Source organism: Pezoporus flaviventris, unplaced genomic scaffold, assembly GCF_033815535.1.
Source record: "Pezoporus flaviventris isolate CSIRO_AGI_PZ_B2104156 unplaced genomic scaffold, CSIRO_AGI_Pfla_v1 ptg000213l, whole genome shotgun sequence".
Lineage (NCBI taxonomy): Eukaryota > Metazoa > Chordata > Aves > Psittaciformes > Psittacidae > Pezoporus > Pezoporus flaviventris.
The window spans coordinates 6,381,338-6,405,485 of record NW_026892761.1 but is presented as its reverse complement, the minus strand read 5'-3'; the positions used below and the strand labels follow the sequence as shown (position 1 = coordinate 6,405,485).

The 24,148-nt window shown below is 37.8% G+C and overlaps 1 protein-coding gene across 1 annotated transcript in view; it reads right to left on the bottom strand.

The window, feature by feature from the left end:
• Positions 1–96: 96 nt before the first annotated feature.
• The window catches only part of ARFGEF2 (ADP ribosylation factor guanine nucleotide exchange factor 2), a 36,304-nt gene continuing 12,252 nt past the window's right edge, over positions 97–24,148 (bottom strand). The window contains exons 10-39 of the mRNA XM_061441647.1: positions 23,773–24,007; positions 23,413–23,512; positions 23,047–23,186; positions 21,868–21,976; positions 21,150–21,351; positions 20,310–20,421; positions 19,516–19,721; positions 18,521–18,605; positions 18,251–18,422; positions 17,252–17,403; positions 16,943–17,071; positions 16,422–16,580; positions 15,548–15,695; positions 14,971–15,070; positions 13,775–13,815; positions 13,522–13,691; positions 12,764–12,915; positions 12,429–12,601; positions 11,518–11,678; positions 10,586–10,716; positions 10,358–10,487; positions 9,806–9,941; positions 8,868–9,006; positions 8,731–8,785; positions 8,388–8,502; positions 7,988–8,118; positions 7,010–7,178; positions 6,493–6,631; positions 5,397–5,514; positions 97–3,646 (exon numbers count right to left, since the gene is read on the bottom strand). Of these exons, the coding sequence (XP_061297631.1) occupies positions 3,470–3,646; positions 5,397–5,514; positions 6,493–6,631; positions 7,010–7,178; positions 7,988–8,118; positions 8,388–8,502; positions 8,731–8,785; positions 8,868–9,006; positions 9,806–9,941; positions 10,358–10,487; positions 10,586–10,716; positions 11,518–11,678; positions 12,429–12,601; positions 12,764–12,915; positions 13,522–13,691; positions 13,775–13,815; positions 14,971–15,070; positions 15,548–15,695; positions 16,422–16,580; positions 16,943–17,071; positions 17,252–17,403; positions 18,251–18,422; positions 18,521–18,605; positions 19,516–19,721; positions 20,310–20,421; positions 21,150–21,351; positions 21,868–21,976; positions 23,047–23,186; positions 23,413–23,512; positions 23,773–24,007 (4,186 nt within the window). The 3' untranslated portion in view covers positions 97–3,469. The remainder of the gene's footprint in view (positions 3,647–5,396; positions 5,515–6,492; positions 6,632–7,009; positions 7,179–7,987; positions 8,119–8,387; positions 8,503–8,730; positions 8,786–8,867; positions 9,007–9,805; positions 9,942–10,357; positions 10,488–10,585; positions 10,717–11,517; positions 11,679–12,428; positions 12,602–12,763; positions 12,916–13,521; positions 13,692–13,774; positions 13,816–14,970; positions 15,071–15,547; positions 15,696–16,421; positions 16,581–16,942; positions 17,072–17,251; positions 17,404–18,250; positions 18,423–18,520; positions 18,606–19,515; positions 19,722–20,309; positions 20,422–21,149; positions 21,352–21,867; positions 21,977–23,046; positions 23,187–23,412; positions 23,513–23,772; positions 24,008–24,148) is intronic.

Here is a 24,148-nt window from a genome sequence, read left to right as displayed (position 1 = left end):
GAAAACAAGCCCTAAACCACCGGCGATCCCTGCTCCCGGTGGAAGAGCAGGCGGGAGGCTCGCTGCCCTTCTAATAAACAACGTGAAAAAACGAGCAACACTTCTTAAAACTTTATTGATTTACCACTTGATTAAAGCATGGAGTATTATAACAGTATTATACACAGTATTTTCATGTAGAAAACTTTACATAGTTTTTTTTTCATATTATATAATTTTGTTATTCGCTCAAAAATGTATACATCCATTGGCAAGGAATACTCTCCTTAAATTACTCATATTAAATGCACTTAATACAGAAATCTTAAAAAAAACAAAGGACATAGGGATTTTAAATATGTGAAAACATACATTTTACACAGAAAGAAAGGTGCTGAACAAATGGAATTTACATACTAAAGGAGCTGCAATTCTGACAGAAAAAGCTTAGTTCTACTTCAGACTGAAAGTTAATATTTTTAATCTTTCTCATTCTTCATAGTAAGACTGAGCTAAAGTTTGGGGGGTGTTTGCCTGTATTAGTGAACATGGGTTTAGATGGTTCTGGTGATCCAAGACAGGGATAAATGGCTGTAACTATTTTCTTGTACTGTAAGACACAACAGAGTCAATGTGAACAGGAGTTTTTGAGGTTTCCTCAGCATCCACCCCCTGCCTAACTACGTCCTAGAGGGTTCCAAACAAGATTAATAACAAAGATCATGCAGTCTCCCTACCTATACCACTGCAGGTAAATCAGTTTATGTTTTCACTTGTTGTGTAACACTACTTCAGAAGTCTAAGCAGTTACTTTTTTTACTCCATGTATTGCACTGATGCCTTGGTCTGCACTGGGCTGTGCTGACACAGAACCCTGTTCTCACTCACAGTCCTAGTAAAGCTAATTAAACCATTACAGGCAGATAGAATCTATGTCAGCAGAGTCAGGACAAGATCTGGAGCAGCCATGAGAGTTTTGGCTCAGCGGTTTTAGCTTCATTCAGGTGTCTATGGGTTATGTTGTTTCTGATTGCATAAGGGAAACCAAACAACTGATGTGAATACAACCATCTTGGGTTATCACACTTAACATATCATTCTTATTGCTTTAGCATGTACAATAAATTCCAGACAATTGACAGGATTAAGGCTGTTATAATCCAGTTGCATTCCAGTCCCCTTTCTCCTTTATGCGTTACAGTTTAGGAAGTTTTGATACCACACACCTAATTTCAGCAGTTTATAAATGGTATAAATTCAACAAAAGCTTTAATCAAAGAACATTCTCAGAACTAAGGCTGAAGGCAAGGATTGATTAAACACCCTTAGTCTATATGCGGAGATGGTACATATGTTGCACATTACAGTAAAGAAAGCCCACAATGCAACTAATCTAATTGAAAATTGAGAGACTTGTTTCAAGGTACGAGTTGTAAGGCTTTCAAAACTGTAAGATCCACAAAAAGCATGCAACGTCAGAAGTTTGTGTCTGGATAGGAGATAGGGGTATACAATGAAGCAGTGACACATTCAAAGGCTAACAAAGTTTCAGATATTTTCTTCAGGACTATCTAGGACCAAAAGAAAAGGAATAGCCTATTCTTACAGATTTAAATAGAATTAAAATAAATACTTTGCTTTTACTGTAATGGATGAAGTGACATTACCATGGAATGAACAACTATACTTAAATGCAACACAAAAGGACATTTCAAAAGCAGCAAAGTTAAAAATCAGCATTGCTTTTTTTTTTTCAGTCTCTTCCTATTGTAAAATATAGCCATATATCCTTTTACTAAATAGTAGTGTATAGATTTAATCTAATGGATGTTTAAAAGTTAAAGAACTACAACCATTTATTTTTCTTTGGTTAAAAAATAAAAATGTGAAAGCCTTATCACTACTATGGACTGCAAATCCATTCCCAAACAATGCTTAGGTAAAACAACCCAGTTTACTGCAGAGCACCATATGAACCCTTTGGAAACAGCTAACAGAATAAAAGGAAGGAAAGAAAAAAATTCTAACAGCTCTGAGAGTGAAATAGCCCCAGACAACCTCAGCTAAGGCCACCCTACCAGGAAACTCAAAAGGCAAAATAATAAGTTAATACCATTCAAGTAGGTTGGTTGGTTTGGTTGGTTTTTAAATACTGTTATATTTTAGGTTTGTACTATGGATAGCACAGCAGTTAATATTTAACACCTTTGCGTGCATTACTTCAGCCAGTACTGCTCCCATCCTATCACTCTTCCAGTCAGAAAAGTCTTAAAACTTGGTAATAAATTATTTCAAACGACAGACCTCAGTCCTGCAGTGTTTCAAGTGTAAACTGGCATTCTGTCATGGCAGCAGTTGTCACAGAAAACGGGTTCATTTCAAAGAAAGAAAGAGAAATCTCTTGGGCAAACAAAGCTGCTTCACAGATGCCATCAAAACACAGAAACATATTTGTAACTCTTACAGTACATGGATGAACTGCTTTAGTTTTGCAAGAGCAGTTTTGTGGGAATTCAGGCTTTTTTAGCTCACAAGAGGAACTAACAGTTGAGAACAAAACTCACTTTACACAAAAAGACAAATCAGAAGCTGCAAATCTGCAGTAGAGGCAGAACCTCATATGTATTAAGGACAGGACTTTCCAAACAGACACAGTTACTACTAAATGTACTCAAGTGTAAAAAAGGTGGGTTTGTTTGTTTTGAACCTTGTTTTTAATATTCCTGTATATGCTCTGTCCATGATCTGGCAATGTATGAAAGTAAAGGGAAAGTCTAAAAGTTGGTTTTGTTAACTCAAGACTAACAAGCTGAACAGGGTATTAAATTGTTCACTATTGTGTGCTCTGGATGCAAAACCTTCCATAAAACCTAAAGTAAGTCTTAGAAGATGAAGCACTGATACTAAAAAAGTTTTACAAGTGACTTTAGCTAAACAGGAGGAAAACCCCTTCCCTAAGTATCTTACAGGCTGTCCACTTCAAACACCATTAACACGCTGCCTTGTCTAGTCATGTACACACAAAGAAAGACCCAGAGTGATCTTAGGTGGTCATCAGCCACTGCAGTATAGTTTATTATTAATACATGTGCTAACATCACAAGGCTACACAACTATATTTGTTATTTCCAAGGGGCATAATTTCTATTGAGGAATCCAGCTGATTCATCAGATTTAGCTGAGATGTAAGACTGAACAATTGATAAAAGACTAGAAGAGACAGACTTGATCATAAGGATGCCTAGCATTGAAACAAAGACTTTACATCTACTGTATTAACTCTGTAAGCAATAATTTAAATAAAACCGCTGATCGTTTTGTAGGATGGACAGAACAGGATTTTGTTTTTCCTCTTCCCCAAATGCAACTGGTAAGAGTAACTTGCTGCTGTATTGATGCACCACGGTCCCATTTTTCCCCCATCCACTTTAATCCATCTCTGGAACACAGCTTCATGTACAAACTGAAGTAACCAACCCTACACTTAGGGCTACCATGAAGGTAAGTTCATCCCAGTTGTCCGTATCTGCTCCTCTGTTATGCAGATTTTGAACACAACACCTATACGCAGGAAGAACTTCCGCAGCACAGCTCGAAGCTCAGGAATCAGGTCAAACTGCATGATTTCACACAAGTATGGATAATACGTTGAAGCATGTGCCTTAAACTACCAGAGATACAAAAAAATAATGTTATTCTCTATTACTAGAGGGAAGCAGAGATTTTTTTCTATGTACATGGCTATAGCAACTCATTAAAACACAAGTCCTCACCCAATCAAAGGCCCTCCTGGGTGCCCAAAGGGCCAGCAAGCGCACTGTTTTCTGCAGCAGCCTTTGCAGATGCCTACAGGAAACCACCCACTGAGCATGCACTTGGCACAACTTCCCTAAACAGAGTCAGACTGTTCTGTGGCTCAGGGATTGCTCAGGCTGGAGGTGGTAGCAGGGACTACTTGTAGAAACACCCACTTCTGGTGTTACTTTGTCCCATCTGCCTCTTTAAATAGCCACGGTATGTAAGAAAGCCTTCCACAGCAGAACCAGTGCATGAAGAGATCTCTCCATTCTGCGTGTATTTGGTTTTTTTTTGCCCTTCGGTGACTTGACATCTGCAGAACATTCATTCACCATCTCTTCCAGTGTAAGAATCATCAGTCCTTTCCCTCTCTTCATGCTAATAGTGACTTTATGGGTGTCATTTTTATTTTTTTTCCAGGTAAAGGATAACTGAGTAAAAGTCTAACATACATACAGTCCCACGTATGTGAGCCAGTCTATATGCCTTTTTCCTGTTAAAATCTCTCAGCCCTTTTCCAGCTCTATGACACCCTTTTGACACGGGAATCAGAACTGCAAACAGTACTCAAGATGCAAATCTATCATGACTTTATACAGTAAGAAATACATTTTGTCCTCTATCCTTCCCTAATAATGCTCAGTGTTAGTTACAGGAGAAGTTAATGGGACACTTTCACCACAGAACTTTCTATAGTAAAAAGATACTGGGACTGTGTACTAAGGAATGGCCAAGCTGGCATTTTACCTACAAATAGTTAAAACTATTCTCACAGCACACTGTAGCCACAATGCTATCACTGAATTGCTGCTCCACAGACAAGCCAAGCCACCACAAATATTAATAAATTGCCATAAAACATTCCAAACTTCACAAGAAAGATGTGAAATTACACACTCTGCAATACAGGGCAAAAAACAAAAAGGGAAAATACACTTGAAAAAACATGGAATATTGGAAAGTTAGAAAACCAAAAAAAAACCCAACTTCTAGAAGTTTCTCTGCACATCCTAATGTAGTGAATATTTGCATTCACCTTTGCCTCAAAAGGGCTAAGATCCTGAACATTATTTTTTTGTCATCACTGTCAAGGAACCGCAACTGAGTTTTATAGTGGTGAAATTTACCTCTACCCTTCTTGTGCAGCTGTAATGCAGCACAAGCCCGTCCTCTACTGCACACTCAATGTACTTTTATACGCAAGTCCTACACAATCACAGAATCCTAAGGGTTGGAAGGGACCTCAAAAGATCATCTAGTCCAACCCTCCTGCAAGAGCAGGGTAACCTAGAGTACATCACACAGGAACTTGTCCAGGCAGCCCTTGAATATCTCCAATGTAGGAGACTCCACACCCCCCCTGGGCAACCTGTTCCAGTGCTCTGTCCATTAATGTTTCTATATGGCTGTGCATTTCATGGATGCAGTTTGACTTTTACAGTGTAGAATGCTTGCAAAAAACGGATGTAAAAACTGCTGTATTTCAAGGAGTACATGTAATGAGAGTAAGCAAACTGGCCACCGTGCATTACGGATGATAATAACAACTGAATCCAACAGAAACAGAAATGAAAAAAATACTTGAATGCAAAGAGAACCGACTTCCAGCCTGCTCTTACCTTTTCATCACTGATTTTTAGTGTTTTGGTTAAAAGCAACAGGAGGAGACTAGTCCAAGCTTCTCTGTGGCTTTCTGAATTCACGGTAATAAAATATGCCAGGGCTTCACTGCATACACTGAAGAGACAACACAGTTCAAACAAGCCATAAAGAAAACACATGAAAAGATTGTATAACACATATTGTTTGTCCTCTCATAGTGTATTTTGTTTCAAAGCAAGATGCATTCCATGTGAAGTCTTCAAGCACTTGCAATAACTTAAATTACAAAATTTGTCTCAAATATTTTTCTGTCACAGTAGTTGTTACAGATAATGGAACTGAAAGTTTCAACAAGGAGCCATGGAGTCAGAGATGGAAGAGTCCGATTTTCCTCATAAACATTATGTAATTAAAGTGTTGCCATCTTCAACCTGCAAGCATTATTTCCTGATCCTTACACTGGGACAGCTTAGGCAACAGCAATGGGAAAGAGCTCTCCTTTCACATCTAGACTGCTTTATTAAAAATCTGCTTGGCATCATGGATTAAAGAGGGATTACTATGGCATTAATAAGTTTCTGGTCCTTGATGTAGACCGTCAACACAAGGTATAAACTGTAGCACTTAGCAGGGCTTTTTTGGGGTGCCACTTTACCTGCAGGAGGCATGGGACCTCCCCTTTTACACATGAAAAAGATTAGTATGTCCACAGATGCTGATAAATCGGAATGCTACTGAAATCCACTGCACTAGTGCCAACAGAGAGTTTAAGAGTTCTTCACATTCGATTAGATCTTAATGTTCTGGACTTCTATGTACCCACAGCTCCTCAAATAAAGGGGACCCCAATAACTTTTTATACTAATTTGAGTGTTTTTATACCTTTACCCAAGTTCCAGGTATACAGCAGCTCAGACTGCACTCTGTATGCCTCTGAACAGCATTATGTACTCAGATGTGAAAAGTGTTCATGCACCACCACTTTTGTACGTATATACCTAATATATACCTTTCATGCTCTGCTCAGCAACTGAAACCAGAACATTTGCATGCAGGGATGCACCATAGTGGCTGAGAACAGAAGGCAGCAGAACCAAGTCAGCTTGCTCTCACCTCAGCAGCCGTTGCTGTATCACATCCCAGGAGTCTCGGCGGTTTTCATCCACATACATTCGAAAGAGTATTCTCAAGCAACAAGCCAAACTGCTGGTCTCTTGTTTTAAGAGATTGGGCTTGGATTTACCCTTGAACCCTAGAAGTCAGTTACACACAAGGAGAGAGGGAACATTCACATTTGTAGTTGCCAAGAGGTGAAGTTTATCAACAATACCTCCGCTAATGTACAGTAATGATTTCTTGTCCAGATAGTATTTCCTCCTTGATTTTAACTGAGACCAAATCTATTTATAAAGATATTTAACTACAGTGGTACCAACTGTGTATCTTTAGTCAAAAAAGCAGATAATTTAGCAAAAAGAATTATCCATATCATTAAGAAGGAGACAAGTAATAAAAGCATGCAACACTCTCAGATTAACTGCAGTTTATTGCAATGGTGTAGTTTTCTCTCTCCATAGCTAAAGCTCTAAGTGGAGCTCTATTTTTTATCAAACACAAATAAAAGCCTCACCTGCTCTCCATAACACAGTTCGCTGCTCATAATTTGAATTAAAGGCTTTTGAAAATGAATGAGACTCTTGCAGACAATCCAGTAACTTAAAGAGGTGATGTGAAGACATATATTTATACATTCCTTGGTCTTCTGTGTCAATGTGGATATCTGCATCCAGTGCATCTCGCTAAAGGGGGTGAGGAGGGAAGGAGGGAAAGGAATGTCAATAACATTCTTTTTATATAATCTTTAGAGACTTTGATACTTCACAGACCATATACCTTTAACTCCAGATTCCATTTTTACATAGAAGCAAAACAGTGCAATATGACACCACAGATTGGTCTCGCAATATGACACAAGAGATTCGTCTTTCAAATATCAGTTATACTCTTTTCAATAGGATATTTTACAAGAGAGAAGTTATGATCTATCCTAATTAGTGATAACACAAAAAAAAAAGAAAAAAAAAAAACAAAAACCCAAAACCAAAAAACAAACAAACAAAAAAAAAACAACCCACAAAAAAAACAACCACAAACTAAAAAAACAACCACAAAACCAGAAACAACCCAAAACTCTCAGGACAACAAGGAAAGAATCTCCCTTATCAAGGCATGGAAAAGTCCTAGCAATACAATATAAAACCTTTCCTCTCCTGTACAAGCTGACTGAGTAGGTCTGCTAAATTCTGAAAAAACACCAAACGTGGTGCAAGTTTAAATGCTGCACAGTGTAGAAGTTCCCCATCCTCGGCTAATGTCAAATTTCATTAAAAATGGTCAATAGTTTTAGCTAATTTCATTAGGAATTTAGCTATACCATTCCCCAAAACACTACCCTGAATGCACAGCTTAAGAGTAATGATACACATTCAGGGTAATGCTCAGTTAGAAACAGGAAGAAACTGTATACACTATTTCATAAACACACTTGAGAGCATGCCATGCTCTTAATACTTTTATTGCCACAACAAGGTTGTAAGTCTGACCATACCTGAGCTGCAGCCATGTGCTCAGCATCTTCCTTCTTGCTTGTTGCTGGATAGAACACTATATTATCAATGGTCTGTATCAATTCCAGCTGTACCACACACTTTATAAGGAGGCCAGCAAATAGTTTCTGGTCTAAGGAAATGGAGCAATGCAACTTTCAGAAGCAACTTACGACAATTCACTTACAACAGGTTAGCAAAACGCTACATTACCATTAACATTTTGAGATACAGCAATGCTGTGAATTATCTTGTAAAGAGAAAATCTCTGCAAGGCATAAACACAAGTTGTACATCTGTACCCCAAGTTTAAAGTGCCTCAAAACTTTCTCTACAGAACTACAAAAATGGACTAGGAATGGCTATGAAAGTTTATTTAATAAACTTGAATGTTTTCCTTACTTGTATAAGGACCACCTTTCCAGCTCTCATCTGTGGGATTTGAAAATTGACTTTGTCCTCTTTCTGAGGCGTTTTTATCCATGCTGCTTAAAGACTGGTGATCCAGGTCTATATCCTAGAAGAGAATGCAGAACAGTTCTAGCAATCCAAAACACTACCAAACAACTATCAGTTTGCAGACATCTTAGATTCAAAGGCTTCCTGCGTCCATTCCTTATATTAAATGCAAACTGATGTACTTGACAACAAAAACTGGAGTTTACATTTTCTACAGAAAAATATTTTGAAAACTAACCTAACACAAACCATTCAAGTCAGTTTGTTGCACTGAATTAACTCTTACCAAGTGTTTTTCACCTACATCTTCCTCCATCCCTGCAGGTCTCCACGTCAGCAAGCTTCAAAAAGTAAAACAAAAATAGATAAAGACTGTTGCTCTTAAAGCAAGTATTTGTATGAGAATTAAGTTTATGAACTTACACATGAGGAATAGTAGTTTTGAAGATTTCTAGCATACAATTGCATGTCTGTCCCCAGACTTCAGGGCTGAATTTCTGTCCATTTAATATGACCAGGTTTTCTAGGCAGTTTGTACCTGATCGAGCCAACTGCTCATTATCTATGAAAGAAATGTTCCAGATTTATCAATTCTACCATATCAATGAAAAATTAAACATTCTCCATTACTGCCCCATTAGACATTTTTACCAATATTGTGAAATTAATGGTATCAAAACCAAATAAAGTGTACTAAAATATCAATGTTAGGAACCTACTGACTAAAAAATAGTGTTTAAAACTAGACTTCACGAGACTGAAATCCAAACAGGGAAGACAAAGGACAGAAGAGAAGCAGAAAGGAAGCATACAGTGAGACAAAGGAAGGAAAAACACTGATTAGAAACTCATGATTTCCTGAAGGTAGTCCCCCCCATATTCCCTGTTGGCAACATGCAGGATTTCAGGCATAACAGTTGAAGCACAAAAGAAAGCACATTCTTTAGGACGTTGTATTTGTTCTATGCGGTTGAGTGAAGAAAAGGGGGAAGAAGGAAGAAAAAGAAAGGAAAAAAATCAGAATACATATGTACATATATGTGTGTGTATAGAAATAAATGAGGTATTTTATCCATGCAGCCAAATAGATAAAGGTTGTTGAGAGAAGATCAATGCAACTCTTCAAAAACTTTTGCTTTGTACAATAGCACAATAAACAGACGCACCATTAAGAGAAGAGCTACCTAAACGATTAAACAGAAAGATGCTCAAATATTTAGGACAGTGCATTCATCTGTGACTTAACATATTGTCCTAATAATAGTTTTTATTCTTCCAAAATTCAGCTAACTTTTCCCTTCTTAATTAATGGTCATTTCAGAAAAATACATTAAGCAAAAGATACAAGTAAAATAAGCTACCTTGTTTTACACACCAGTGTAACTGTGCAAGTATATCAGGAAGAAGGATCTCATTTAAAGCTTCATAAAATTGTGTAAATACATCACAGATTGCATAAAGTGCATGGTTGCATGTTGTGGTCATCCATTCAGATTTCTATGAGAAAAAAAGAAAAGTCTGTGTTTTTTATGTGAGATCTCTTCTGTGATGACAGCACTTGGCTTATGCATGGCTGTTCAACAAAGGATGTGGCCTCTGAGGAGCAGAATTTAGATTAAAGCTTCAGTACCACAGAAGGCTTGTCAGAAGCATTTAGTTGGTCACATGAATGCTGTTCAGAAAACTATGCATTTTCATAACAAAGAGTGAATATTCTCCTTGCAAATATTCAGACAGACATAGGTCACTGGATACTATGACAACTTCATACACATCACAGAACCTCATTATTTTGGGGGCAGTATGGGTTGGAAATACAATGCAAGACAAAAAATACCAACTGCTGCTTTGATTGTTCGAGTTCTTAAAAAATAACTCGAATATTTGCTTGCTTTTTGGGTTTTTGTTTTTACCTCTGTTTGTTGTTCAGGGAGCTTCATATTATCAAAAATCCGAAACACAATTCTGAACAGATCTTGCCACCAGTGCTTTTCAAAGGTATGGCCATAACTCTTCATTATTTCAAACATCACTGTTAAGCCTCTATAAACAAACCCACACAAGTGAATGAGGAGATGTTAAAATGTGCACCTGATCTCTTCAGTAGCTGAATAATAACAATAATAATAAAGCTTTATTACCTTGTTCGAACATCTAATTTGCATCGATTGATGATACAAGAAAGTTCAAATAAAATGGGAAACCATCCTCTGACCCATACTCTGTCCCCAGGAGCAACATTCATGTCATCACTTGTGTATTCTCTTAAGACCTTAAAGATGGGCAAGAAAGAGATTAAAAACAATAATCTCAAAAATCTCTAAATTTGACAGATTCAGATACCATTAGGGGCACAGAGAGACTTGAAAAGTTAGCTTAGTTTCTTCCATAACACTCTAACCCTGTAAAATATTAAGTATAAAACTGAGATATAACTATTTGAGAAAATACTGGGGGAAAAATACATGGAAAATGCGTATTTAAATCCATTTTACTTAAGTCCCGATAAAGGCTTTACAAGTTGCAGAGGTTTGGACTTCAGGACGCAAGTTTAACAGTGACATGCAACAACTATATAAATACAGATAATAAGGAAATTCAAGCTTGGCATAAAGCAGTTCTACACTTTTCTGGCATATGGAATACAGTGTACATGTCTTGCAATGGTAACATGCTACTGCAATCTAATTCCAAGCTCTTTTCAGGGAAGTGGTTATTATATTAAGTATTCACATAATAAACTGATATGTGTTGGTAACCAAACATAATCAGGATGACAGAACAAGAATACTGTTTTCCAGGTCATCCTAATACTATTAAAACAAAACAATTATTTCATTCATTTATTTCAAATTTGGCCTGATAAGACTCCACATTTTTTAGTTAGTGCTATTTTACTGCTTACATAATACCACACTGACTCCTAATTCTGAATAAGCTTTTAATACATATACTTGCTGCTGGAAGACTGAATTTTGAGTCCAAAAGCTCTTCTTAGTTACAAGGTTAGCCTCAGTTTTAACAGTACAAAATAACGTGAGAATACAAAGGGGGAAAAATTAAAACAAAATACCTGTGGTCTCTCTGAAACATATTTTGCACAATAGCGAATAAGTCTGATGGCTTCCATGCTGGTGTCCGGAAATGCAACGTTACAGGCAAACTCAGAAAGACATTTTACTGCATCCTGAAATGAGTCAATTGCTGCTGGGAAGTGCTGTTGGAAAATATTTGCTGTGAAGAGCAAACACACACACTGTTAAAAATTCACTGATATTGACATCCATAGATAAACTGGCATTGAGCTAGGTATGTCAGAAATGGTATATCACTACCAAAGGGACAAACATGAAGGGCCCAGAACTTCTAGATTAAATATGGGTCTATCTTTCCTTACAATTTTCCCATCCCACCCCACTGCCCCAATTGGTCAGCATAACATTCTCTCAGGTTGGATAATTACCAATTTTATAATCTAGGATTATTTCATGGCTTCTTATATGGCTCAGTTTCCTCCCACACCATATACAAGCCAAAGCTCTTAAAATATTTGAGAAATAACAGGAGTAAAGCTTTATGTAAGCTTGGGAATAAAGTTGACTAAATTTACCTAAATTACCTAAGCCTGCAACTATTCATATTCTGTAGCAACAGAGGAAAAAAAGAAAAATCAGCATGGAAGATCATTAAATGCATTCCTTAATGCAAAACAAAGTGTGACAGATGGAGCAGCATACAAGCTTATTGAATCTATTCCAAACTTTCAAAGTTCTATAGCAGGATATCTGTATCTAAGTCTTCCTGTCCATAGCAATCAGAAGACTTAACGGGTAAGACACAGCTGCACAGTTTAAACTGTCTGGCTGCAAGATCCTGTGTTTATTTACCTGGAAATACAAAAGTCTTATTCAGACAGGCCTTTTAAATCAGAGTCACAGCAGCAAATCTTATTTTGGGTACTTGCATCTGCCAAGCATTACTTACTAACTATGTGTGCTGTAGTTTGAAAGGCCAGCTCCACTATATTCCCATCATTATCTGATGCTGCTTGGTGGAAGACTGCAAAGATATTTTTCCAGCCTGAACGAATATTACCAGCTTGAGAGTTCACCATCTGAGCAATACAGCGTATTACCATGTCCCGAATAGTTGGAGATCTTAAAAAGAAAAAGGGAAGCAAGACTTTCACAAGTGGCACAACTTCACACAGCCACAAAGTAACTGCACCACTTCCATGTACATGACAATCTAACCCACACCAAGTAGCATCTTTAAGCAGGACTAAAGCAAGCTAACACACAGAGTGCAGTGCATCACACCTGTTTTTCTTCATAATATGCTCAAAAGGCCTTAGGAAGTCTTTCTGGAAGCGGAAGTTGGCTAATTCTCCCTTCTCAAGAAATTTCATTGACAGTTGCCTTAATGAGTCTACTGCAAAGATGGCGACATCTTCATTAGGGTTACATCCAACCTAGAATGAAAACATACTTTCAAACACCAGCTGACGTATTAGTTATGAGTAACAAATTCATCATTCAAGGTTTGAGTCAGTCTACTAAAAATCATTAGCACATTCAAGTTTTCAGATATTTAGAAAATAGCCATTACTTTCAAAGAGGGCTTTCTCAGTCATTTGACCCAACTAAACAGACCCATGGATTTTGTATGCAACAAATGAAGAACTATAATAGCCAGCTAGACACTAAAAAAATAAGCTCAGGTTAAAAAAGCCCCACTCAAACATGGTCCAGTTTCCAACAGAAAATAACTGTTATTCCAGGATCACCTGTATATTTTTTACAGAAATATAATTTTTTAGGAAAACTAACTTGGCATTTGATCAGAAGGGATAAGACAATGACATAAAGCATACTTACAAATACAAAAATCATGTCATGAAGTGATTAAAGATCATTGCCATAAGCATTTCCATTTCTATGCATACACTCTAGGTTTTTAAATAGGTGCTTCCTTTAAATGCCTTTACTGGATGCCTACACCACTTAGAACATAAAAGGTAAAAGCTGACTGAGTCCTGCTATTCATGTGTGTTCTGTAACTTGATTTTTAAAAATACCTTATTGAAGTGATCTCCAATCACATGCCAAATCCTTGACCACTGCAGCCTAATGCGGTTCATGTTGTAATAGGATATCTCCACTATCTTCTGCAGGCTGAACATCCGTGGGTGGTGTGGGGAAGCCAGCTCATCCATGGAAACAGCACACAGCCATCGGACAAAGTCAACTAACATTAGAAGACACTACAGTAAGTTCAGGATGTTACATTGCAAGAGTTCCTGTAACCCACAAAATGGCCAGCATACATACCAATTGCATTTCCATCCAGACGTGTTGATCCTGTAAATATCCTACGGAACAAATAAGTAAGTTGCAGTTTTAGCTGCACATCCACAAGAGTCAATCACATTTTACTGCTGTAGGCAAACGTCAGTACATATCCTGGAGGTACTTGACAATCCCCCGTGCCATAAAAAGCAACTGTTTTATTCTTACTCCTTGGCAGCAGTTCTTGTCCTGTCTCCTAGCCTAAGCATTCTTGTCCCTCCTGCTAGTCAGTCTACTATGCCCCTGCCCCACTGCAGGGAAGAGGCACAGATTCACAATTTTATCCAGAGCACATAGTCCTGGAACTCTCATTTTGGTGCCAGCATGTTAAATTTCATAGGGAGAATAAAGACATTAAGAAAGCTTTGCTGCAAGACATCACTGGATGCAGCCATCTGCTTGATCTTAACACGGTTCAAGAATACTAAAGCTGGGGCTGTCAAGACAAACAGCAGACAGACTGTGAATGCACCATTGTTCCTTCTCAAGAAGTCTTGAGGGGAGTTCAGACCATGTAAAGTGAAGAATGTTCCCGAATCTTTTAGACTTCGATATGGTAACAGACAAATTTATGTTACAATGAATACTGCAAGTCTCAATATATATGATTCTACAGACTTGCCCAATAGTTTCAATCATTATAAAAAGAAGTCCCCTTCTAACACATGGTTTATGATAGAAGCATCTCTTTAGGCAACATTTTTAGGACTGTTAAGAAAGATAACAATTCAGACAAGAATGCAGTGACAAATAAAGAGCTGAAGAAGAGCAACTAAAGAAATGTTGAAATACTGATGTTCAGAAGACCAAAACTGCATAATTTAATTAGATAATACACATATTTGCAAACCAAAAATACCTAAATACTGTAACACCAACCTAATTCTGGTCTTCACTAGCTTACTCTGAAAACACATGCATACAAACAGTGCCCCTTCTCACAATATACTACATTAGTTGTACTGCTATTTAATGACAGTCTTTGGCTTGTGACTATTACATGCCTAAAGAAGTCTACTTATTGGTTCCAGAGAAAGCACCTAAGTATCCGCATCTGCCTCGCAAGAGAAATGGGCTTTGAGAACAAAAGCCCTTCTCAGAGTCTGCAAATGAAGTGAGGATGGTCAATAACTTTGGGTCACATTTTCCCCAGATAGAGATGATACCCCCCCCAGTACCTGTCTACTGCTACCACTACGCTCTGTGAACTGGTCTCTCCCACAGACTCTTGAATGCTCGCCATATGCCGTTTATCAGCTCCACTTCCAACGAGGTTACCTACAATAAAAACCATTAAACCCCAGTATTTAGCATCACGAAATCATGATTTTATATTAACCCCAACTTTATACAAGCAAAGACACATGACTACTGCTTCTAATTAGCTTGGAATTTATGTGAGCAGATTGTGCCTTTGCCTCTACCAGATTATTACAAAACTAAATATCCACTAAGAAGTATGGGGTTTTTTTCTTAAGGCGTTGTGTTTTGACCATCACATTTATTAAGATGATAACAATGCTGTTAAGATTAGAAATGATAAAATGTTATTTTAAAATACGATCTCTAATTCAGACACAATTTATCAATGCTGGGCACAGCTGTTATATTCAGCATTATCGTGCATAGCATCAGCTCCAGAGTGTTTTCAAATGGAAGTAAATATATTTTAATATCCTGTAACACTGATCTTTCTTAGCCATCATACTTGATTTATATATGGATCTTTGTGAAGCTCAAGATTATTACTCTCACCTAATCCCAGGCCCATGAACTCTTCCCCTCCAGATGCATAACCTTTGATGCTTCCTTCCCTTTCACGCCCAGAGCCAGATAAATACCGGGTTTTCACTCCAGTTCCTATTAGTTGTGCTAGTTCCAGCTGGCTAATACATTTCAAGATCTACAACAAAAAATATTTAAACACTGTGTTTCTGGAAACCGTCATATTTTTATTCCTAGCATATATATATATTTAATATTTGTAACTTTCCAAGTTATAAATAAAAGTTTTAAAGGTTACTTTCTCTAACCTTTAAAATTACTTTGACAACATTAACAGTTGTGATATAGCTGAAACATTACTAATACAACTGGAAATAAAGTCGAGTGATTCACTCAAGATCACCAGCTGCCATGAATCATTCCAAGACAAGAAAAAAAAAAACCAGTACCCACAAAGTCTAACTTGGATCTCTAACTAGTAGAGGAAACCTTTTTATTACTTCTCACAGCATCAATTTCCAAACCCACAAACTTGGAGTTGATCTTTGAGAGAATTCATTGTCCCAGGGAGGTGAAAAGACTGAATTATTACAGCTACCACTTTGAGTAACGATGTTCCAACACTGGCAGTGAGAATGCCAAAATCGTGCCTTGCCATCAGGACAAAACTGACTTCCTTCTTACTCCCCCACATAATCCCTCGGATTGGCACAAGCATTTGTGATGGTATGCTGTAAACCAGGTCCAAGCAATATGCCAGCTAGAGTACCTTCTGGCTCGAATTATCACATAGCCAAAGTGTGATGCCACAGAACATAACACAGCAGTAGTAGTAGAAGAATAAAATCCTTCAAAAGTTTTCAAAGAAAACACAGTTGCACTATTGAAACTAATCAAGATTTACCTCATGCCAAGAGTTCCCAAGATAGTTGCCATCTGTGTGAGCAACTGTAATAAGTGTCTTAATGGTATCTATGTTCTTCTGTTTCATTTCTGTAATACTGGAACTGGCAGTCAACAAGGAAAAGCGAGCAAGGGCCTGTACGTAAGCATCCCGTTCAAGCTACGAAACAGAAACAAGCATAATCAAATCCCTGTAAAGCTAGAGAAAGCTACCTCTCCAGCATGCGTACAGAGTTTTCTATGTATGTGGCGCTATGAGAGCACTTTCCAGTTGAAGAAGAGTAGGATGCCAGTTAGCAAACACTCCTAGTAGAAGACTCAGCAATAAAAGGAAAGCAGAGATGAAGAAATGCTTGGTGGGATATCGAGATCTTAAACTAAAACAAGATGATAATATTTTATTTTACCATTTCAAGCAAGTAGGTAAGACCGCTTATTTTCTATGCATAAGCTTGTAATTCTTCATTTGTCTCCCAGGGCCTACACTGCCCTTACAAGCCCCATGCCAGATCTGACACAAACCTGCATTCCAAAGATACAGGCTATTCTGACTGCACAGCGTATTCCTTCCAAACAAAGGGATGCAACTTCTGTGTCATCACAGTTCTGCAAGCCAACACTGTAAGCTGCCAATAATGGAGTCCATACAAGCTAAAGAAAGGAAGAAACTAAGGTCAGAAGTCTATTACAATTTTAGCCCAAAACATGAGGTAACTGAAACAAAGAAGTCCAGTGTTGCAGCACTTAATTCTTCAGAGTAGTTTTCCACCTTTTTTTTTTTCATGCTTAAAACGCTTAGCAATGAAGGTACAAGGAGAACTTCACACTCACTTTGAACATGGGTCTGACATGATCCAGATGAGTGGCACTAGTAAAAGGAGCCTTTGCGTGGCTTACTGCTTCCATGAGGGCTTTAGCTGTTTTAGCCATTTGTTCCATTTCCAAGTTGTACAACAACCTCCGCTGCTTCTCATTAGCTACACCTACGGGGAACACCACACAGTTGCACTGGTTCCTTTTTTTATGAGAATACTGCATGTCTTCGTATTGAGCATCACAAAATGTTAAAAGCATTGCAAATAAAATCTGAACATAAAAATCTTCCAGAACGTTCAAATTCAGGAGGCTCTCATACATTACAAGCAAGGAACTACAGCACCAAAACCCACATCCCAACTTAAGACTTAATTCTATACAAAACAACTAATTCAGGCCTTTATTATATGCCACATGTTAAGATCTATCATTTGAGAGGCATACATCATTAATTCACTCTGCCAGCCATTCTGAGTAAAAGAGTACAGCAGGGGATACTGGTTTATAGTGTACACTACGCAGAGTAATCCTCATTTGGTCTAGATGAGGATAGGTGATTAGGTCATGATAAACTCTGATCTCTTTTTCAAGCATTATCACAAGGAATGTGGCACCTGCCAGCCTCTGAACTATGACATGATACTGACAGGGAGGCAGAAAAACCAACTCAAACCTGTTGTCTAACACGTGGAAACAAGACGTTTACTTTAAAAGTGCCACCTTCAGTTATTCCACCATTTTCCCCTGTCTGAAAACAAAACCCAAATCTAGTTCCTAGTGCCTCTCTGCGATGGTGCCAGATGCACTTATACAGCTGTTTCTGTCACAGAAGCAGCACTAAGTAATAACTAAGCCACTTTCATTCCCAGTATCTGTATTAGCCATTCTAAATGTAATTTACGTATCGCACAAAGATGTTTCTAAAAAGGAATGTGAACTCCACCATGACATCCTGAAAGTTACTACAATAGTTCAAGAGCACTGTGGTCTTTCCAATTTCTAGTTCCTTCTTACTTGGTTTACTAGTCTTGGTTGTAATTGCATATTCTTTTGTCTCTTTCATTGCAATCTTCTTTCCTTCTATTTCTTCATAGATTGTGGATAAATACTCTACTGGCAGGTCTTTACTGTCATTGATTCCTCGATTCATTTTAATGTATTGCTCCTTTGTCATTTTATTTTTTACCTGTAAAAAAGCAAGGAAGTTGGATATCTGATTCTGAGCTCAGTTCCAGGAAATTAGAACTTCGGGAAGTTTGAAGTTTGGGGGGTTTTAAATGCTACCTGTGGACTGTGCAAGTCTGTAGTCAGCATTATAATAGAGTAGGCCAAAACATAGGCAGTGTCAGCACTAGCAAATAGTGTTTGCCTAGCAAAGAGGAAAAAACAAAACAGGGTTTTAGAGCTCTACTTCCTCAATCCATTAGCTCTATTTCTACCTGCAAGAAAAGTACCCAGTAGTGCTGTGCATTCAACCAAAGAGCTAACACAGCCTAAAATTGGTCTTTAGAAACGCACGAAGCCTCAAGTGTTTTAAAATGCAAATAAAAAGGGAAATAATATAAAATCATCTTCTTCACAATTTCGAAAACTAGCAATGAATGGAATTTTCAAGTACATACTCAAAAGATTAAACATTATCCTCCTTTGGGTAATCCCATGAAATCTGAAGAACAGCTTATTTTTCACCACCAAGGTTTCATAAAGAATTATACAGAACCAATGCAGTGATGCATCTACTGGACTAACGAATAACATCCAGCTAAGCCTGAATATGTAGCTGAAATTCAGTGCTAGTTAACTGCATTAGAAACAGGAGCAACGCTGCCTACTTGATGTCGACTATCATATGTACATTTTGTTTAACATCAAATGGGCAAGCAAAGACATATACCATCTTATTAGCTATTTATGCCATGCATTTTCAGTTTTAGCAATTGCTACTGCTTATTACTGTTGTTTATACTTGACTGATCTACATTTGTTTAAAAACTGAACAATTAATACTGAGAGACTTTAACATACTTGGGGCTTCCTCTTCCAATAATTCCTTCTAGCAAGGATGTGGGATTTAATGAAATGTCAGCATCAGTGTACTTCCTACCCAAATTTTCCATTTTGCCTAGGTTCAGCACCAATACCAGCAACAAGATGTGCTCCTCAGAACAGCCTACAGAAATTCCTGACCCAATATGAGTACAAGCTGCGTCTTGCCCCTAAGGGCCACAAACAATACAGCCCTCTTCAGGCACTTATCCAGTACAAAGGTTTTGAATTACCGTTGGTTGCATTCAATATATCTAGCAGCAAACTTCTCCATTAATCTATCAATCTTCTGGGCTTCACCTGGCAGACGAAAACCTTCCAGAAATATACGGAGAGCAGAGACAAAGTCTTTTCCACAGAAATCAAGCTGGTCTACATAGGCGTACATCACTTCCTTGTTAAACTTGTTGCTTTCCCCAAGAAATTCCCCTACTTGAGTCTGAAAACACAAGAAACAGTTATGACTGTGCAATCCAACTGCCAGCTTTGCAAGAAAGTTTATAGCACAAGAATTGCATAGCTGTCAGTTTTGTAAGACTGATACGCTTCACTGAGTAAGCAGAGCAACCGTTAGAGGGAAGACAAAAAACCAGTGTCATTGGAAATGCCTTTAGTCTGCATATTGTTGCTTCCTTCACTTCCCAAAGCAAGATCTGCATTACTGTGAGCCAAGGAAAGCTGAACTGCGCTCAAATTCATGTGCGGCAGAGAATGCTTTGCCACTGCAGTACCTGATATTCCTTTGTTGGCAAGACACCATTAATGCAGAAATAGAAAAAAAATGAATGTTCCCATTTATGGGGAATCCCTCCAGTGCTTTAATGTAAGCAGAGCTACTTTACTAAAAAGCCTGGGACAGGAAGTAAATAGAAATTAGCATTATTAAGTACCTTCATTAGAACCCTTACACTTCCAGTTATCCATTAATGAAATATGAACTACAGAGAGAGAGAGTGCATACAGACATCAGAAGAGAGGAAGATGATGATGGGGCAAGAGTATTTTATTAATTACAATGTAGTCTTACAGAACAGAGGCGTTCTTCTTGGTGCAAAAATTGCGCAATGTCCTCTGCCGTAGTGCCAAGCATTCCCTGCTCCTGAAGGTACTGTATTCCTCTCTTTGGTTTTTTGTTAAACCTGTTCAGACAAAAACATGGTGAAATTGAGACATATAATTGTAAAAATATCACATCCTATAAATTGTTAGTTTTACAGAGTCCTTATAAACCAAAGAGAGCAATAGCACAGGATAGTTTTCTTTTTCTAGTTAGAAGAAATGTATTATCCATATTACACCATAGCTTACATCTCAAAGTACATTCAGTTGCTAATAAGCTTAAAAGCTATTGCTGGAAAACTCACTTAACACCTGACCCATTTAAAATATTAAAAATTGGAGACTTCCCATGAAATGTCAAAAATGTTGCTATTCAAGACCTTCTTATAGCATTTATAGACAAAGATCCTCAAATTAAGGAAGAAAAGCTGAGCTGGACAATGATTTAATTCTCCAAAGCATTTCAATAAAAGACAACAAATGATGTAAATGATGAAACAACATTAACTGCCTGCTCACATCAATTTCTCTCAAGGTATATACAGACACTTTCCTCTCTTGTGCAGCTGAACCATCACAAGCTAAAGCTGTGAAACCACCTTTTACTCTAGATTTTATCAAATTCCTTTTAACTACAATAGCCTCCAGTGTAAGCTAGATTTTGACAACAGCAGGCAAGTGTTTTCAGCATTAAGATCAATTTGTAAGTGTCCCTGCAGGTTTGACTGTGTGAAAACCACAGCAATATGGTTATACACAATATTTATTTTACTAGTGAACTTCCATTTCCTTGTTACACTAGACTCACAGTTCTATCCCATGTTCAATTATTTCCTTTTGTTGCTTGATGACTTCAAATTGCTCAGGATCATCTGGGACAGCAGTCTGAGTACCCACACTTCCAACTCCTGACGAGACAGTGGAGTCCAAAGAACTGACGCTACTCCGTCTCCCTCCACTGTCAAGGCCTTTACCTTCAGCCATTTCCTGTTCAGATGGTTTATATGAGCCTATTCATAAACAGGGTGAGACTTCAGTTATCCTGTTCAGTCAAAAGCTTTTAGTTATAGTATTTTTTAGTTGAAATGTGTGAATCAATATTCTTATTTTACCATGTCTACTTCATGGCAGTCTACACTATATGAAGGTGCTTATACTGATGCAATTCTAAAATGATCCAACAAAAAGCAGAAGAACAGCAGCAGCTATGGAAAAAATCTTGCATTTCAACTTAGGAACTGCAAGATTTGTCAATGTTTTGTTCTGCATGAGCCAGCTTTTATAGTGTAGCCAATGCCCTGGCTAAAGCTCTTAAATAGAACCTGGTTATCTGAAGCAGACACCTGGGGTGTTGGTTGTTGCAACAGCATTAACAATTGTTCATAAAACACTTCATTTGTATAAATGAATTGTTATGTAAAAACCTATCATCTACATTTCTGAAGAGCTTCTAACCACTGAATAAACACAAGTGCAAACTTGTTAAAGGAAATAGTCTCTCTCTCCATAAAAAAAAAAAATCTTACCCAAGCTAGCCTGATGATTGGGGTTCACATAAAGGTCTTTGCTCCATTCAACCATACATTTTAAGATAGAAACCAAACATTCAAGTCCTTTTTTCCTCAGGCTTAGTTCCTAAACAACAAAACAAAACCCAACACCAAAACCAACAATTAAAAAAAGCCAAACTATAACGAAAAGACCCCCTGAACCACCCCCACCAATATAGGTATACCAACAAGCTTTTAGAAGGCATTACATGACACTATTCAAATCTTAGGGATTTTGTCACTTGGGGGGAAATCTATTGGTTATACAAAGTTTCTGCCCCTTGACCATTTAGGTTGGATACATCTGGGCCAAAAGCAACTGTAACCATACTGACACCAGAACACATTCCAGCTTTTTTTGTCAACTGATAACTGACAAGTACAACCAAGGGGCAACAAACACCAAATCCTAAATACAGCCCCTCTACTGTAGGAATGATTATGACCATTTACTGAGTCTCTACAGTGTCAGATCCTTCCAAAGAAAGACAAGTGTCTCACTACCTTAACTGCACAGCAAACAGTTCTATTCAAAATCTGAACAAAGGTGTCCTGGTTTTAAAACCCATTTTCAGATCAAAGAAGCACAGTAAAACATTGAAACAATTCCAGTGGAACATGTGAGGTGCATTCAGTTCTAAGACCAACTTGAGCACCAAGTTCATTTCAGCCCTGAAAGCCATGAGACTGGGCTAGAGAAATAGTGCTGCAGGACAATGCCAACATCAGAATAATGTGTTCTTGCTGAAAGCAGTCTGTACTCTACTCTCCCTCTAAGGATTGGGAAAGTGTAATTTTAAAAGCAAAATACTTGTGGTGGAGATATGGCACAAAAAGCTTGGACAAAGCAAACACAAGATGAAGCTACTGAAGTAAAAGGTACAGAAAAAAAAAGTTATTTCAGTAAGGCAGAGAAAGGCTCATCTGATTCTCTCCCATGGCAGCCCAACAGAACAGCCCAGAACAAGCCAGTCTCACAATGAATCAAAATTGATCATGCTGCTTCAGCACCCAACTGCAAATGAACCAAGTAGTAAAAAGTACATAACATCAGTAGGTTACAGACAACACAAACCACTGGAAGTATCAACGATGACGCAGAGATAGCACCATTTATGGAAAAAATAGCACCTTATCTTCAAAGCTTTTTCTTACCTGTAAAGGTGTCATTCCCAGCTCATGGCCACTTCGTCCCTGTGCGATTTTGGACAAATCATTTACAAGGCGTTCAAATATATTAGCAGCATTTAAATCACAGTCATAGTTAACATAAATATCCACTACACACTGAGCATCTGGGAAATGAAAGAAAGTGTGAGTATTAGCATTCAGCGTAACTGCATTTTTAAAAGGATCCAGCCAGTTGGAGCAAGCAGCGGGGATGAATCCAGACATTTAATCCAAACACTATGGCATCAAATTTAGTTTTTCACACTTAAACATGATACACGACGCTTGTCTATGCAATAATTTTCATCTGCTGACAGAGGAAGTGACTGCTGTTCACAACAATGGCAATACCTGCACAAATCCTAGTTAAAGTCTGAATCACCATCCATTTGTGTTCAAATGAGCTTGAAGAAGTCTCTAAAATATTCAGGAAGATCTCTTTGAAGAAGACCTGCAAGATAAATGAAGTAAAGGACTTGATGATCTGAAGCTTATTAGAACCATGTCAAATGTACAAATCCATTTCTACCCACTAATTTCTCTTGAAGAGTATCATCCCATGTTTATAAGAATTTGAACACAGTCGTAATATACTAGTTTAGTAAGCAAACAAAACCAAGACATTAACTTCAAAGTTCCAGTTATCTTTTTATCATTGCAGTAATTTTGAGAACTAGAGCATCATACAAATTAAGATAGAAAGTCTCTCACCTCAATCTGCATTTTTAAATGGGTCTTAAAATTTGAAAGCAGCGTGAGAAAGATGGCAAGAGAGAGCTCAAATACATCAGGAACAGAAGAGACTCCATTTTTAGATAATGCTACACAAAGATATTGCTTGATTGCATTGATGAACATTTCATGTGTCCTGAAAACTGGACCAGCATTCTGCAGTACTGAGAGAAGAAGCTGCAGAGACACTATCTTAGAACGCAGTTCATGGGATCTAGAAAAAAATTCAACATTAGATATCTTTTTATTGTGTTTCTGAATACATACTTGTATTTAACATGAATGCTATGGCATTTGCTCCCCGTCAGAAGAAATGACTGCTATTTTAAGTCATTTCAATGTGGGGGTAGGTGGG